General features: G+C 50.5%; 1 protein-coding gene across 1 annotated transcript in view; it reads right to left on the bottom strand.

Moving 5' to 3' along the window:
- DOCK3 (dedicator of cytokinesis 3) overlaps nucleotides 1–16,960 on the bottom strand; it is a 391,142-nt gene that overhangs the window by 6,052 nt on the left and 368,130 nt on the right. The window contains exons 42-51 of the mRNA XM_007451883.1: nucleotides 13,434–13,575; nucleotides 12,345–12,511; nucleotides 12,106–12,192; nucleotides 11,447–11,626; nucleotides 10,743–10,826; nucleotides 10,496–10,612; nucleotides 8,678–8,799; nucleotides 7,298–7,436; nucleotides 6,622–6,769; nucleotides 1,181–1,299 (exon numbers count right to left, since the gene is read on the bottom strand). Coding sequence (XP_007451945.1) covers nucleotides 1,181–1,299; nucleotides 6,622–6,769; nucleotides 7,298–7,436; nucleotides 8,678–8,799; nucleotides 10,496–10,612; nucleotides 10,743–10,826; nucleotides 11,447–11,626; nucleotides 12,106–12,192; nucleotides 12,345–12,511; nucleotides 13,434–13,575 — 1,305 coding nt within the window. The remainder of the gene's footprint in view (nucleotides 1–1,180; nucleotides 1,300–6,621; nucleotides 6,770–7,297; nucleotides 7,437–8,677; nucleotides 8,800–10,495; nucleotides 10,613–10,742; nucleotides 10,827–11,446; nucleotides 11,627–12,105; nucleotides 12,193–12,344; nucleotides 12,512–13,433; nucleotides 13,576–16,960) is intronic.

Below are 16,960 nucleotides of genomic sequence, written 5' to 3'. Positions count from 1 at the left end.
GAAGGAGAAAAACATCAAAGAGTGAAAACAACCAGTTACACCTTGGGGGCAGTGTTTTGGGCCACAGGAGCCAGGATATTCCAGGATCAGATGGAAAAATCAAAGCAGTGGTACAGCTCATGCTTGAGATGTGTTGAGAACATCAGGCCAGCTGGAAAACTATCCACGCTATCTGGCTCTGAGTTCTGCCATGTGCAGTGTTTGAGGGTCCACCCTCCAGTGTCTCCCTGGGCTCCAGGTTGTCCTGTACATGGCCAAGAAAAAGGACACAGGCACCCGAGGGTATCTAACTGTATCCTTCTGTCCTGCCACGGAGACCCACTGGTAGAAAGGATTTAAGGACCCCTTTCACCCCTGAGCACTGGCAGGTTTAGTCTCCTGGAGATGCCCCACATGCACAGGCCCATGTGAGCACTGAGGGGAGGGAAAGGGAAGCACTCAAGCCCAAAGTCACAGACAGGACCTACTGTTCTGATGGGCAGCTGCCAGGCAGACCTGTTCCTTCCACCTGGCAGGGCTGACCAGGCACAGGGAGGTACTGCTGGGAAAGTCCTGGCACTCTGGGACTAGGTAACAGTTGTTTGGAGGCGACTTTCATGGACCCTGACAGAAGGGCAGGGAAGACTGGACAGGAGGGGAAGGAGCTAATCCCTGCAGCTTCTTGTTCAAGGGCCCCATATAGGATATTTGGAGAGCTGTGCAAATGGTGTGGAGAGTAGTCCCAGCGGGTAGAGAGGGGCTTCAGGTGGATGGATGGATGGATGGATGGATGAAAGAGGCAGAGTTTGCCCCAGTGAGGATGTCCTTCACACACACAGGGAAGAAGGCCATTTTCTAGACCCACGTCCACCACTGCCTTCTTGGGACAGAAAAAAACCAATTTTCTCTGCCAGACTGTTTATAGATGAGGAGTCCAGGAGGCTGGCCAGAAGGATAGAGAGCCACACAAACAATGGTGGTTCCAACCCTGCCACCACTCTACCCACAGCTGTACTCCATCTGGACTGCTGGTCCTCACATTCACTTCAGTTCCCATCTAGGAGCCCAGCAGCCTTCTGAGGGTCTTATGGCAGAATGAGGGAAGCACGAAGGACAGTGCAGAAAGCCTAGCAAGTGCAACGAGGGAAGCCCAGGCCAACACACTTGCAGCAAAGGGCAGTCAGTAGGCTGGCTCCATTACCTGTCCGTTCTCCAGGATGGCTGCTGGATACATGGCACTGCTTGGGCGATCCCGGTGTGTGGGCAGCAGCAACATCATTTCCCGGGCATGGCGGTACTTATCTGGCAGAGAGGGAGAGCCTGTAACCAAGTGAGAACAATCACGCACAGATGACAAGCCACAGATGGAGGGCCCAGAGGGCAGGCATCCCTGGGGCCAAGGAACCAGGGTGGGTGTCCCCTTGCAGTTGGGGTGAGGATGATCTCAGCAAGCATTGGAGAAATGAAGCAGAGCCTGGTGGTTAGATGGTGGCGGGGGCTGCACCTGGCATCCCAGCCAAGGCACACATACTACAGCCTGGGGCAATGCAGACTCCCGACAACGCCCTCACCACGCTCAGAGGCAGATCATGAGGAGAGCTGGGGACTGGAGCTGGGGCCCTAGGGGGCCTGTGCATCCAGCACTCTTGGGAGATGGGTGTGGCCTGGATGCTGAGCTCTCTCAGGGGGCCCAGGCATGGGCCCAGGCCAGCTTGCAATGGAGCCATCACACAGAAACAGACACACTCAGATAACACAGCAGCACAGTTCTTACTTGACACACTGTTTCTACACACTTACCTTCTCCAGACACCACTGGCCCTGTTCCCAGCTGGCTCCCTACCACCTTTTCCCAGATTCCAAGCCTCCAGTGCCTGGCCTCTGCCTTCCTGGCCATCCTACTGCAGACCCAGCCAGACTGGCTGGGGGCCCAGGGCCCTGCACACAGGGGGCTCTCCAGGGTTTCTAAGACTTGCCCTTCAGTGAACTCGGGAGTCATGGAGCTAGTCTGGGACTTGTGGGTCTTTAACCAAGGCTCTTGAGTTGACTTGGTTCATGCCCTTCTCTTGTAAGAACTCCTCTGGCCTGAGGGGCTGTTATGGAGACCAGATGTGGTGTGGCTTAGTCCCCATTGATGCAGGCCACAGCTATGGGCCCAGGAACCTGTCAACCAATGGTCCTCAGGGGGACCTTCCACAGAACTAGTGAGAATAAACTTGCAGGCTTCCCTTGGGAAGATATAATTTAGAAGGCCCTCCAAAAGTGTATCACTCATTGTGCCAAACACCAGCATGTCCGTGTCAAACTAGTGGGGTCTTCTGGACCCTTCGTGGGAGGGTCACCTGGATCCCAGTGCCCCCTACTTGCCCAGTGGCAGCTCGGCAGCCTCTGGCTGATTCAAGTGGTTGAAACCCCTCTCTGTGGTGTTTTCTTAGTGAGGCTCCATCTGAGAGGTGAACCTGCAACTCAGGAGGCTGTGTGTCCCTGAAAACCAGGGTCTCTGGACCTTCCTGTGAGTGTGCCGTCCAGGCACTGTCAGGGTACAACTAAAAAAGGTCTTCTACAGCCAGGCGTTCTTGAGATATGCCTCTTGTACTCATTTTAGTCCAAGGAGATGAGGCTTAAATATGTTGAAGAAGTCAGTATATTAAAAACAAGTAAGAGGCAAAATTATTAAACTTCTTCCACAGCTGGTCTGAGCGATACTGTTTATAGCACCTCAGGGCTGGCTCTAAGACCTAGTTTTAAAAATATCCTTCACTGATAAGGGAATGAGTAAAGTATGCTTTTTTAAAAAACTAGGCCTGAATTGCTACTATTTGGTGATTTTTTCACTTACATCAATATTTTCTTTTAGAACTTATGCTCTGAGGCAACCTCAAAAAGACGGCTGTTAAAGAAAAAAGGAAAAGGGCTCCTAATCCCACTGGTTTCTATAGTGGCTTTCCAGCAAGAAACTCTGAATGCTCCCTGGGTCCTGCTGGCCACATCTCTGGACAGGGGTACCCCCAGCTTGGCGTGCACAGAGACATAGCCCCTTTATACCAACTCAGTTACATCAAACTCATATCTAATACCCATCCCGCACCAGGCATGTGGTTGGAACATGGTGTACCGCCTTGCTCAGCTTGGCCATGGTCCCTCACCTCACGGAGCTCACAGTCTGGCTCACCAGGCCAACCCCAGATCAGCACACTCAATATCCTGATACATGTTGCAGGGCTAGGATGGAGGGACAGCAGCCTGCAGGCCCCAGGGGCTATGCTGAGGATTTGTATCCATGTTATGGAGCCCTCTCTGGTGTGAAAACAAAAGAGTGCTCTGTGCTACCACTAGATTTTCTAACTCTATCATCTTACTTCCTGCCCACTCTTGTCTTCCCTGGGCAGCCAATACCATGGTAGGAGAGAGTGATGGCTACTTTTCATGAAAACATTTAAACACCACAAGGGCTTTTGTGTCACAGGACTTTTGAACTACTTCAGTTGTAGTTTGGTAAACCCCAGGGGGGCTAAGTCCCAGCGTGACTGAGTTATTCAAGGAGGATCAATCAAAATCTCCATGTTTCCTAGCCCCACTCAGCCTTTTGACCACCAGGGGGCGCTGCCGACGTACAAGAGTTTAGACTATGCCTTGCAGGCCTTTCAACTTGAAGGTTTCCAAAGCAACAAGAACCACAGCAGAGTGTCAATGGGGACGGCAAGGAAGGCTATTGGTGACATGACCACTCCTGGGAGTGGGGAAAGTGACTCCAATGCAAAGGACTCTCCAGAACACTCTCCATGAAAGCCTTCCCCTCATCCGTAACATCAGACATAACCCCCCGAGTGGGCCATTCTGTTTCTTCGGTGACCCCAGTGCATCTACTTCACCTCCCACATTTATCTAAAAATATCAGAGTCTTCCTCTATGACACCAGGTCACAGTCTGTATCCTCTCTCACATGTGGGCCTGACACATGTTGGGCCCATGGTTTTCTCCAGATGGGCCTACACATGGATGGCATGGATGTTGTAGCCTAGAAGTGACTTCCTGCTCTTTCTTAATAGCCTCTGCTCTTATCACGATACCCCGCTTTGGGCCCAGTTCTATTTAACCATTTTGTTCACTTTTATACTTCATATCTACTCCAGAAAAGGAGGGAGCTCCTATCAGCCTTTCACTATATGATATTCTAGAGTTTGACCATCACGATAGCTTACCTCCAGAGATGGCGACCGTCAATGCCTTCCCTCCCAAAACACACATGCCACTCCTCACATCATGAGGTGCAGTCTTATTCCACACCCTGGTATTTGGGTTGGCCTTAGTGACTTGATTAACCAACAGAATGTGGCAAAAGGGATGTTCTGGGACTTCCAAGGCTGGGTAATAAGAAGTCTTGCAGCTTTTGCCTGGGTGTCTTGGAATGCTTGCTCTGGGGAAAATCGGTTGCATGCTGTGAGAAGCTCAAGCTACAGAGAGAGGTCATAAGTAGGGACTCAGGTTGACAGCCCCAGCTGAGCTCCCGGCTGACAGGTACTATCACCTGCCAGCCACGTGAGCAAGCCATCTTGGATGTCCAGCCTAGTTGAGTCTTGAGATGATTCCAGCCCCCAGTGACATCTGACTGCAAGCTCATGAGAGACTGCAACTGAGAATTGCTCAGTGAGCCCTTGTTAACCCACAGAATCACGCAAGATGATAATAAATTGTGGTTTTAAGCCACTAAGTTTTGGTGGGTGGTTTATTATGCAGCAATTGATAACCAAGCCATTTGAAATAAAAAGGGATCATTTCCAAACAGGGAGAACATAACTTCTCTCTATTCAACTCTGAGGGTGTAAGAGCAATGCAGACTTCTCACTGAGCACTTGTAAAAGCTTGATGAGGGAATAGATTAGTATATGGTTAGCTGGAAGGACAAACGTGGTACCAGAAAGCCTGTGAGGTCCCTGATGGCATCTTTGTCCTCTTCAGGGCACCGAGTACCAGGCACTGCCTAGAGGAAGTGTCTAAGCAACGTCAGAGTGGAAGTGAGTTAAAATGTCCATCCTTTGCTGCCTCTGTTTTTATCAATAATCATGGTTCAGAGATCTGACTTCAGCAAGAATACCCAGCTAAAGACTTAGATATGGCTGAGTATATCTTAGAGAGTGTTCAGGTTAGGAAAAAACCCACACAACAGATTAGATTACAAAATCTGTTTCTGCAGCTCTATTCAGGAGCATTACCTTAAGACACCGCAAATGCTAACCTCCACTACAGAAGTCATGGCTGACTTATCAGGGTTTCCTTCCTTTTTATTCCCCAAACCATCTTTTGATGTACCTTCTTTATAACACAAATCACTGTTGCTTCTCTATGTTTGCAGCCCTCACATACTGACAAATCTTCAACATGCACCCATTTGTTGGATCATTTTTCTTCTTTAACACTAGAAATACCTGCTTCCAAATGCTGGCTCCCCTTTTTTGAGTGCCTTGGTCCATGTTAGGGAGGCAATCATGGAAGTGGAATGGGCATCAGACTGAGGGCTGGCAAGTGTAAAGACTCAAACTCCAAAGTCAACTTGGCCACAAACTGGTTGGATGGCCTTAAGCCCCTCTCACTGGACCTGTTTCCTCCACAGGGAATGAGGGGCTGGGCTGGATGCTTCAGGTGAAAGTCTGTAACTGTGCCTGTTGCAGCCTTACCCCCCTTCTGCTGTCTGCTGAGGCTTTTCCCAGTTGGCCACTGCATCTCTCTCTCCATCACTGCTACTGTGGGCCTTTCAGGTTTGCGTGCTATGAAAGAAAAGGTTTTTTTTTTTTCCCTCAACGACCCTCTATGTCATACATTTGTGCTATTTCTGTTTATCTTCATAATAATGAGAAGAACAAAGAGACTCCACCCCTCTGAAGCCTGGAAGCAACAGCCAGTAACTAGCTGGTAAGCTCACCACTCTCTTCTGCTACTATTCTGCACAGCCAACCCTGGGAAGTGCTAGATTTTAGTCACCATAGCTAATTTCCATTCCACTGTGAATGCTTCTATCTAAAAGGACAGAGAATCAAATTTTACTGCAGGAACTAGAATCAGAATGTGAAAAAGATGCTGGCTCAGAACAATATTTATTCAACTGAACAAGAAATCAAGCAATAATTGGCAAAGTTAATAGCTTTTTACAGAGCCATCTCTCCTGATTAAGACTTTCCCAACTGAACAAAGATTTTTTGGCTGTTGTTACCGTAAATATAATAATATTTTCCAGGGTTAATTTTAGTCTTCAAATTTAATTTTCATACTTTTTCATCATGTTTGATTATTCAAGAAAAAACTCACTTTTGCCTTAACTTTGAGCTTTATTCTTGCAAACACTTCAATGGAAAAGAACTGAGCTTTCCCCTAGGCTGTGTGTCCTCTTACTGAGGTGGAGATGTGATGGCTAGCTACCTTGGTGGCAGCATAGCTGCAACCACTGCTCTGAGCAGGGTCTGAAGCCAGCCAGAGGAAAAGATTTGGAGGTAGGACCCCTCGAGTCCTTGGTGCTAAAAGCGCAGGTGAGCATTCTCTAAGTCACAGGGCTGCTTTCAAAGACATAGCCACAGATGAGAGGAGGACAAGTGGGGCCCATGAGGCTCTCTCCTCTCCCTTCTGCAAGCAGCGCCCTGCCATCCTTACCTCGGGCACTGGAAGGGGCAGAGGTAATCATCTGGGATGGTGCTGAGTGAGTGGAACTCAGGCTGGAGGAAGAAGGGCTTGCCTGGGACGAGGACAGAACAGAGACGTTGGTGACTGAGCCCTGGTACCTGGGGTTGGGATACGCGAGCTGCAAAGGGAGAAAAATTAGCAGGATAGAGGTCTGAATGGCCAGGATTGTAGACTGGCCCAGAGTTGGCTTCTTCATGCCATGAGGTGCCCAGACCCAGTGTCTGATACTGTACCCTTGCCCTGATGGAGGCCAGGCTGATGGCCAGCACTAAGGGTCACCTATAACCCCAAAGGAGCAGGGCTGTTGGGTAGACTCTAGTGATGGTGCCCATGGAGGAAGCAGGACTTAGCCATCAGGAATGACAGGAAGGAATAAGGAATGCCAGGAAGGAAGGCAATCTGTCAGAGGAGCTTTCCCATGGGATCTCTAAGAGTAGCCAGGACTGAAGCTAGATTTCCTTCTTGGGAAAGAAGGCCTGGGAAGTGCAATATGGGATGGTGTGGAGGGCAGGCAGTTTTGCTAGCTCTGGGTGTTCTGAATTCAGGAACAAGAGAACTAGGCAGGGATGCCAGTCCTCAGGCCAGCAGAGAGGTGAATCCTCTAGGTATGGTGCCCTGGCCCATTCTCCTTGGACAGTTCTTGTACCTGCATGTGATGGTACAGGTCCTCAGGAGCCTCGCCCATGGAGCTGTCACCCAACATCACCACGTTTCCAGCTTCGCTAGATGTGTGTGAGGAGAGAGAGGATGATGAATGGCGGCCGGTCCCCATCAAGTTCATGGGGCTGTGAACAAGAGTGGGAGATAGGGAAGTCAGGTCTGGAGCTGAGACACTTTGCTAGGTGGTGGGGGCGAGAGTCATGGGTGTGTATAAGACAGTCATCCCCAAGCCTTAGCCATCACTGGTTCGGATGGTTCCATAGCCAATGCTCATACCCATCTGAGACCTGCAGCAGTCCTGAACCCCACCAGAGGCCCCTAGTCTGGGAGGGCCAACGGTAGCTTGGCATAGCCTTGTCCTAGAGTTAAATGGTTTACGGCCACTCAGTCTGATGACATCAGCAGTGTCGCAGGAGGAATGAGAGATATGCTGAATCAGGTCAAGGATCCCAGGTCCTCCTTGCTATGGGGTGTTTACCTGAGCCAGTGCCCACACCCGAATGGGATCTGCTCCTAGGTCAGGGTATCTTCCTGGTTTGGGGAAGCTATCGAAATAGCTGGCTGTGAACCATCTGCTGGCCTCCTTCCATCTCTGTGGCCACAGGCTTGCCAACAGTTCTCTTCTATCAGTTCTAGGCAGCTCCCCATTCATTCATTCCTTCTTATTTGCTGAGTACCCTCTGTGCTGACTTGCTGCTTACATTGGAAAACAAAGCCAAGTGAGGGCTCCTCTCCAGGGTCATCCCCTGGCCTGGGCTTCCTGCCCTGGAGACTTGAAGTCTCCCCAGTGGAGCCCCGGCGACCAGGACTCCTGAGTGAAGAGCAGGGACACCTTGATGTTCACATCACCATGTTGTCCTCTTCCTTAAAACCAACTGGTGATCCTCATTCACCCTGGGATCAAGTCCAAAGGCCTGAATGAACCGAGCCCATCCAGAGCTGGTCCTGGCCCTCTTCCATGCCCTGGAATCCTGCATTCCAGCCACTTGGCTCTACCTGTAGTGCTGAGCAGACTGGCTTGCTCATATCTTGAGGTGTCTGCACATGTTAGTGAGTTTGCCTGGATCTTGCTCCATCACCTTCCTAACACCAACTCTTTTCTGCCCAGCAAACTTCTACTTACCCTTCAAGACTTACCCCAAATGCCCCCTCCTCCGTGTTCCCACAATACCATGTATACTCCTCTGTCACCCAGGGTGACTGGATGCAGAGTGTAGATCCTGTAGCAGGAGCTGTGTGTTTGCTGTGCACATGGGTAAGAGGGCATGTGCGTACACACAAGCACTATTTTGGACTTCCTTGCTCTGATCTTTGACATTCAGACTTACCTTTGTGGAGGGGACCCTCCTCAGCCCTAAAGCCATACCTGTGCCGGTGGGTCATCTTGATGTTCTCTGGGCTCATGGGGCTATGCGATGCTAGGACATTTCCCCGTGGGGTGCTGGTGCCTGAACATGCAGGACTTAGCTTGTCCAAACCCGGAAACTCCTGTTGAGAAACGAATGCCCCTTCATAATAAATAATTAAGAATAAATAAGTAATTAAGAGGTGAGAGGGAAGAGCAGGCTGGTGGCAGAAATGTAAATGAAAAAAAAATCATATACTGTTGGCTGAACCTGAACTACTGGCTTCTTTTGGGCAGTGACCCCTTCACGACCAAAGCACCCTCCTAACCACACCACAGCCTGGGGCAGAGGCTGTGAGGCCTAGGTCAACCCACTAAGAGCACATCTGGAGTAGGCTGAGGTTGGTCTGAGTTCACAAGAGTGTGTTAACAGGCATTTATCACTATAGAAAAAGTAGAACAAGAGCTGGGAAACAGGAGAGGAAGAGCTGATTATCATCTGTCAGACAGTGGACACCTCTTACATAAGAACTGGAGTTGGGTTTTATTGGATTGCTAAATGGCCCAGCTCTCAGTGACCTGGGTTAAGTTGTCTGTGACACAGTCTATGGGGAGACAGGACACAAAATCCTGATGCAAGTAATTGGAAAACAGTACAGTTCTATTTTTGCATAATTAAGTATGTAGACATCTTGGCAGAAACTTTTGATCCCAAATCCTCCTGGGTGACAGCACATTGGTTTGAGTCCCTATTTGTGACTCTGAGGAAACAAAGCACAACTGTCCAGGTTTCCTGAAGTCCTTCACAATCTGTGGGCCTTAGGTGCACTGGGGATGTTTCTGAGCTTGCCCTGAAGAAGCAGGAGGTTTTCCACTCCCTTGTTCCAAAGCAAGCAGAAGGCTGAAATGTGCTTCTGCAGCTGGAGAGGACACCTCCATGTATGCCCTGGAGACCCTGAGGTATGTGGGTGAGCATTTTGTGCCTTTTCCTGCAGTGACCTGACAGCCTGCATGCTAGAGAGCTCCCCCAGTGGCCAGGCTCTAGCTTGCCTGGGTCACCTGCTGTGATGGGGAAGTTCACACACAGAGAGACCAGAAGTTTGCGCTCAAGACCACCTGAAGCCTACTCTCAGCCAGACAGCATTCCCTGTAAGACCCCTGGAGGGAAACTAGCCCTGGAATACAGGCCCTGCTTCTGCTTGTGTGCATCAGTCCTTGGGTCAAGCCCTGCCATGGAGACCTAGGAGGCAGGTCAGAGTCAGGGAGATCTTCTGGGGCCTGGGCCAGCCCCAGAACCTGCCTGACCCTTCTGAGAGGCCAGTACAAAAGTACTGCCCAGCCTAGGCTTTCTCCGATGTGAGCCTGAGTCATCAGACATGATGGAGGAAGAGGGAGGGAAGGGAGGCAGGGGGTTAAAGAGGAAGGGGAAAGAGAGGGGAAAGAGGGAGAGGGAGGAAAGAAGACTGGCTCAGGCTATGCCTTACCTCTGTAGGTTCCTGGGATGAAAAATATCTCCAAAGAGATCCCTGCATGTGGGCTGTAAACTTTTCCTCCTCATATGAAAACCTCTCTTCACCAGCACAGTGCATTCAAGGACATTCTCTGTCCTTGAATATGACTCCTTCTTAGGGAGGAAGTGAATAAGAGGATCCTGGGTGTCCTTCCCCTGGCTAGAACACCCACCTCTGCCTCCTGCTATCCTGTGGTGGTAACAGCTTTTCCTTCACGTTCGCCTCTTCAGCCCCTCTTCCCACCCCCCTTCCTTTGGCTTGCTGCACAGGTCTGGAGGAAATGACACCTGGTGATACTGCAGCAGGGACAGGACAGGGATCAGCTTACATGGTAGAGACTGGCCCGCATCATCTGGAACTGATCAATCAGCTTCTTATGCAGAGGGCGCATTTCTGGGTGCACGAACTTCTCATGAACTGCCAGCCCGACTCCAAGAACATGAACCTATTAGGGTGATAGACAACACTACTCCGTTAGCCAAGGAGCAGACTTTGGGTGCTGCAGCTATCCAGCTATCGTGTGGTGCCTAGCCTTTCCCTCCTAGACACTGGCCTCCAACCCTGGCAAGACATACCTGCTCTTGCATGAGTTCCTTGAGCTGAGTGATCTTCTCAGCATCTCCTGGGTGCTTGGTGATGTAATCTTTATCAAAGAAGGCCTGTGAAAGAAAAGGCCAAGTCAGGAAGACTCTTCCCAGGGCTACTACTAAGAGTCTGAAGGTGCCACCTGAAAGGTAGCCGGGCTGCCTCCTAGCAGGTACACACACCAACGTACCTCTAGCTTGGCCTGCTTGAACCTCCAGCAATCACAGATGTGTTTTTTTGTGTCTTAAGAAGGACCAAAGGTGACCAAGTAATCTAAGCCTGAATGCTGGTCTCAGCCCCTCATGGAGCCTTGCTGGCTTGGGTAGGGCAGGCAGGGCTGGTGGCCAGGGTGAGGGGACTAGTCTCTTAGCCAGCCCACAACTCACTTCTCGTGAAGGGCTGGGCTCTCAGGCTCCTCTTGAAGGCCACTTAACATCCTTCCATCATCAGATGGATTACCCATCTGTCAGAGTTCAGAGAATAAAAAGGAAGAAAAGGCCCCATCAGAGAGCTATGCAATGGAAACAGGGAGTGGCAGGGAGCTTAAAGCTTCATCCCAGGACCATCCTTGGTCAGCTGAGGAACAGCCAGGAGAGGGCTTGTTGAGAAGGCTTCCCTCAGAGGCTGGAACCTCAAGGAGAGGCACCTGAGAACTGCTTTCCCAGCCAGGGTTTAGTCTGGGACCCCAGCTCACCTCTTGGTAGCGTGCAATGCCTCCGTTGACAGCGGCGTCAATGACGCCATTCAGGCACATGCTGAGCAGGTTGATGTTGCCATGCACCTGCTTATGCTGATACTGGCTGATCAGGGCCCGTAGTTCCTGGTTCTTATTCTCAACCACTTGGATGGCATTCTCCAGGGGGCTCACCTCCACCTGGGGGCACACAGCAATGGTGTCATCCCAGGCACAATGTCAACCCCTCCCTCATCACAGTCCTGACAGCAGGGATCTGTGACCTGTGATTCTGATTCCCCACCCTTGTTCCTGTGGAGTTGGGACTCCCTGAGCCCTTTCTAATTTCCTCTTCTAATCTGTAGGCACTTAGAAGTACAGTAAATAGAGAAGAGCACCAGTTCTGAAGTCAGAGGTCTCTGGCTTCCTGAACTTCAGAGAATAGTTTCTGCATTCATAAATTGTGAGAAAAAAAAATACCTGGTGCCTAAGGGTGTTGTGAATATTAAATGAGAGAACGAAGGTGCACAAAGCCTCCAGCAAAGGACTGCCTGTAGCAGCCTAGGCCAGGTAGGTGGCCTAAGCACTCTTTCTCTCTCTTCAGTCCTTAGAGAAAGGCCCCCAAAGCAAGAACTGAGGAAGCAGCTGTGAAAATGAGCCCCATCTGAAATGTGTCTCACCAGCTCCCTCCTCTCCACTTCGAACCACCGAGAGATGCCAGGCAAGCTGTGGGTCAGGGTCAGCGTGGTACGCTCGATCCACAGGCTCTGCAGGGAAGGCACAGGTAGGTTTAGGCCATTAAGTGATTTTTATCATGCCCTGCCGGCCCGAAGGGTGAGACACTGAAGAGCTCCTGAGAATGTGGGGCTTGCCCCGGCCTCGCTATAAGCACTGCCCCCACTTCCCTAGATTTGTTCACCTTGAATTCATTCTCCTTGTCCTTGGGGCCTTTGTGAAAAGGCCTGTCGTACCGGAACTTCCTCACATTGTTGACGCGGTAGAAGCTCTTGACGCGATCTGGGACCCTGTCCATCTGCAGGACGTCCACATAATCTGGAATGGGCGTCACTGCATAGATCTGCAAGTCTGGGCAGGAAGTGAAGGAGAAACCCAGAAAGACTGAAAGAGAGATGGACCTGAGTGGCTGACCCCTGTCATCCCCTCAAAGGAGAGAACACCACAGCCCCCGTTCCCTACTGGCAGCAGCATTTTAAGAGGCAGATCAGACCCAAACACAGACCGATGTTCTCCAGTGCCCCTTTAAGAAAGAAAGGAAAGGGGTCAGGAGAATGCAGGTGCCCACCCCACAGAAATGAAAAAGCTGCAAGGGCCTGGGCCTGCCCACTGTGGGTAAACTGTATTTACTGCAAAACAACATTTTAACAAAGTACTCTTTGGGATCTCTGTGGCGAGATAACATATGGGAGTCTACCTGCCCTCCTCTCTCTGGAACAAGCTTGCTACAGTCATGGCAACCATCATGAGGTGTTCAAGGAAGCTGTGTGTGGGGAATGAGGGGCAAGCCAGTGTTTGCATTCAGACTTCCAAGTGCCTCAGATCCCCCGTCTCCTCCCCCATCCCCAGAGCTGTGCCTCAGTCCTGCTGGCAAAGGCTCTGGGTAACAACAGATGCACATGGGAGTAGAGCAGGACACAGAAGTGGAGTATCCCTGCAGCAAGAGTCCACAGTGATTGCTGCTGGCTGCCTAGGCAGACCTTCATATGGCAGGGTGGGGACTCAGGTGCTGGCAGCAGCCAACCAGAGGGATAAAGGTCCCCCTGAAGCTCAGCTGATGACCAGGCCCCCATGGCTAAGGGCATGCCACGGCCCCTCTGTGAAGCATGAGTGCCCTGCTAAGTGTCAGTCAGTAATGAGAACACACTCTGCTTCAGGACTTACAGGTAACCTGGCCTGTATGGCCAATGACATGGCAGAGGGGCAGCTGACTGGGTGGGCCTCACCTCCCAGGATCCCAGCCCTCCTTCCCCTACCAAGTGTCAAAAGATACACTGGGCATCACACTGCAGGATGGTGTCGTCAGGGTGGTTGGGGTGCTGCATGGCGACAGCCTGTGGGAACTCACTGAGCATCCTCTGCTGGAAGGCCTCCAGCCTCTCGTAGTCGTGGCCACGGCACACGTATTCTTTGTTCTGCCACAAATGGGAGAGCACACTCAATGCCTCGCCTGCTGCCACCCATCCCCTGCATCCTCATCCCACAGACGTGTCCTAGGAACCCCTATGGTAGGCATGGACACAGCACTAAGTCTCTGCCTTAAGGGAAATGATGGTTAATAAGGGTGAGGGACAGCAGAAGGGAGAACTGCACTGTGGTGTGACAGCCCAGGGTGGGAGGTACGGCAAAGGCTGCAGGAAGCTTGAGGGAGGGAGGGCTCCTCACACAGGAAGAGATGCAAGTGGGGAGGCGGGGTGAGATTTTGGAAACAGCCATGCCTGAAAAGAGTCCTTGGAAGGTCCACCTGGGTTAGCGCAGTAGAGAAGAGTGGGGGGCAATCTATGTGGGTACGGTGACAACCAGGGCCACAAGCCAAGACAGGAAAAGGCACAGCTAGAAAGAAGGTGCTTGTGGAGAACTGGTGGGAGGGTGACTGAACATGCCTGCAGGTGTGTGCTAAGGAGTATCACTATGGGTGCTACCAAATAATTTAGAAAAGGGGGTGATCAGGTGTGTGCTTTTGTAGGATCACTTTTTTTTTTGCGGTTCGTGGGCCTCTCACTGTTGTGGCCTCTCCCGTTGTGGAGCACAGGCTCCGGATGCGCAGGCTCAGCGGCCATGGCTCACGGGCCCAGCCGCTCCGTGGCATGTGGGATCTTCCCAGACTGAGGCGCAAACCCGTGTCCCCTGCATCGGCAGGCAGACCCTCAACCAATGCGCCACCAGGGAAGCCCTCTTTCTTTTTTTTAAAAAAATAAATTTATTTAGTTTTGGCTGCATTGGGTCTTCATTGCTGCGCATGGGCTTTCTCTAGTTGCGGCGAGTGGGGGCTACTCTTTGTTGCGGTGCACGGGCTTCTCATTGCAGTGGCTTCTCTTGTTGTGGAGCACGGGCTCTCGGAGCGCAGGCTTCAGTAGTTGTGGCACGTGGGCTCAGTAGTTGTGGCTCGCGGGCTCTAGAGTGCAGGCTCAGTAGTTGTGGTGCACGGGCTTAGCTGCTCTGCGACATGTGGGATCGTCCCGGACCAGGGATCGAACCTGTGTCCCCCACATTGGCAGGTGGATTCTTAACTACTGTGCCACCAGGGAAGTCCCCAATTACAGATTTCTTAAAACCTCATGTTACATCATATTTGGTACAGGTTAGGTCTCAGTTTTTCTCTTTGTGTACGGAAGGCATGACAAGGCACCTTCAACCCTGCTGCTCTGCCTACCTCACAGCTGGTCAAGAGTGAGTGGCTGGAGGAGGCTCCTCTGAAGCTCTCTGGTGACATCTGTCTGCCTGCCTAGCTGCCTCACTAGATTCACTTTGACAAATGGTGTCAGGCACGGGCAGCCCCTCTTGGCATGTCTTCAGAGGAAGGGGGAGAGAGAGGTTCCACAGGGCCAGCCCTACGCTTCCCAGTACAGGGATAATCACAGGCCAGGCTGTGGATGACCTCAGCCTTTTTGGAATAGGATTTTTGCCCACTTTTCACTTCTCTTACTATGGGAGAACTCAGCTAAGGCTAGGCCACATGTCCAGATGGATCAGAATGGAAAGGCAACACTGGAAGGGAAGTCAGCGTCAGGAGGAGCAGGCTGGCCTCTCCAGTGGAACAGACAGAGGACAGAGACATTTCTAAGTCCCTTGCTTGATAAGGAGAATTGACAAAGAAGGTAACTGTTTAGAACTGGCCTTTTCATATCCACTCACAAACGTACAATCCTCTCCAGTGTCTGTTCATGAGTCACATGAAGAGAAACAGAAATTCCCCCAAGGAGGGAGGGCTGGATGTTTTCCTGTCTCCATGCAGATTAGCAGATAATCACATTTGTGAGGCAAGACGGGCAGATGGTCCAGAGAACTCAAGCTGACAGAGCTAGAGTAATAGATGGCCTATGTGGGAAGGTGAAAGAGTAGCCTAGTGTTCTGGGGAAGACCCAGCAGGAGGAAGGCACAGAGCATTGACCTTGAGGCTGGTTGCTGCTTTCAAGTCTGCTCAGGCGAGAGCCCCAGCATCCCTACATGAGACAGATCTGGCTGCCACTGCTTTCCATTTTACCCTTGCCATTTACAAGGCAAACGGCTACCTCCACTGGACTTATTCCATTTGCCACAGATGAACTGAGCAGCTGAGGGAAGGGAAGGCAGCATGTAGCCAGGCCAGGCAGATTTGTATGCATGAAACATAGCTCCTAGTGTGGAAATGAGGATGGACTGATGGATGATGTTTCCTAACACCTCTTGTTATTTTTCCTCCATTAATGGTACCCTTGAAACTACGTTTGAACATTTAGACTGTCACTTGACAACACTGTATGAATGGCTCAGATGCAGGTACTATGCCAGGTCCTACTTGTCAGAAAGCTCTGAGAGCCCTGAGACACTGATGTTCCCTGTGACATGAGCATGAGGGGTGGGAGCCAGGTGGAACCGTGATAGAGACCTCCTGCTTGACAAAGACAGAAATGGGGAACATCAGGGCCTGATTTTGTAATACTCAAAATAATGATGTTTTGGAGTAAAATCTGGTTGATGACATACAAATTGTGGGACTAAACAAGGAGAATAAAATGACAAGCATAATTTGCAAAGATAAAATGCGAAAGAAATAACTTACAGGGCTATAATCATTAGCTTATCAAAGGGCTTTCTAGAGATGCTTTTGGTTTCTAATTCTTGTACTATTCCTTCTTTCTTTTTTTTTTTTTTTCCTTCTTTCTCTTCTGTTGACCTTTACCCCCACTGCTGTTGTATGATCTATGCTGATGGGGGCAACAAACATGCCACTTCTGATATGCCTGGACTGGATGGTCCCTAGAAAATGAAGGAGGTCCAGTCTCCTGAGGAGATCCTCTACTTATTCACATTCTGCTACTATAAACACTCCTGTGCAATAGACTTAGAGCCTTCTGGGGACCATGATCAGGCAGTGTGCTTGCTGTCCCTATCACTATTGCTAGTTCCTGCAGAAATCACTTTCTTTTTAGCCTATAATGATTACTGCCCAAGAAATGTGCATGTTGATCTGCCTTACATCTGAAATGTAGTCAGCCTGGACTTTGTTGCTTAGCAGACTGGCTTTTTGTAAGGAGCCATTAAGCTCAGTTGACCTTTGATGAGATACCAAGCTTATTATTGCTCACTGGCTAAAGCAATTTCTCCAGTAAGATAGGATCCCAAACACATCAAGGGAATCCTATGAATTTTCCCAGCTGCTTCCTGGACACTGAACCTTAGTATGATAGTGGAACTGGGGACAATCGGAGCTACTCTTAGGTCTCAACTGCAGCCCTAGGGCTCTTTCATCAGCACAGCTTAGTTTAGGTCATTTGGGAACAGCAAATCCATGTGGGCTACAGCCTACAAGCCCAGGCT

This window comes from Lipotes vexillifer, unplaced genomic scaffold (assembly GCF_000442215.2).
Source record: "Lipotes vexillifer unplaced genomic scaffold, Lipotes_vexillifer_v1.1 scaffold500, whole genome shotgun sequence".
Taxonomy (NCBI): domain Eukaryota; kingdom Metazoa; phylum Chordata; class Mammalia; order Artiodactyla; family Lipotidae; genus Lipotes; species Lipotes vexillifer.
This window is presented reverse-complemented; position numbering and strand designations above follow the sequence as displayed.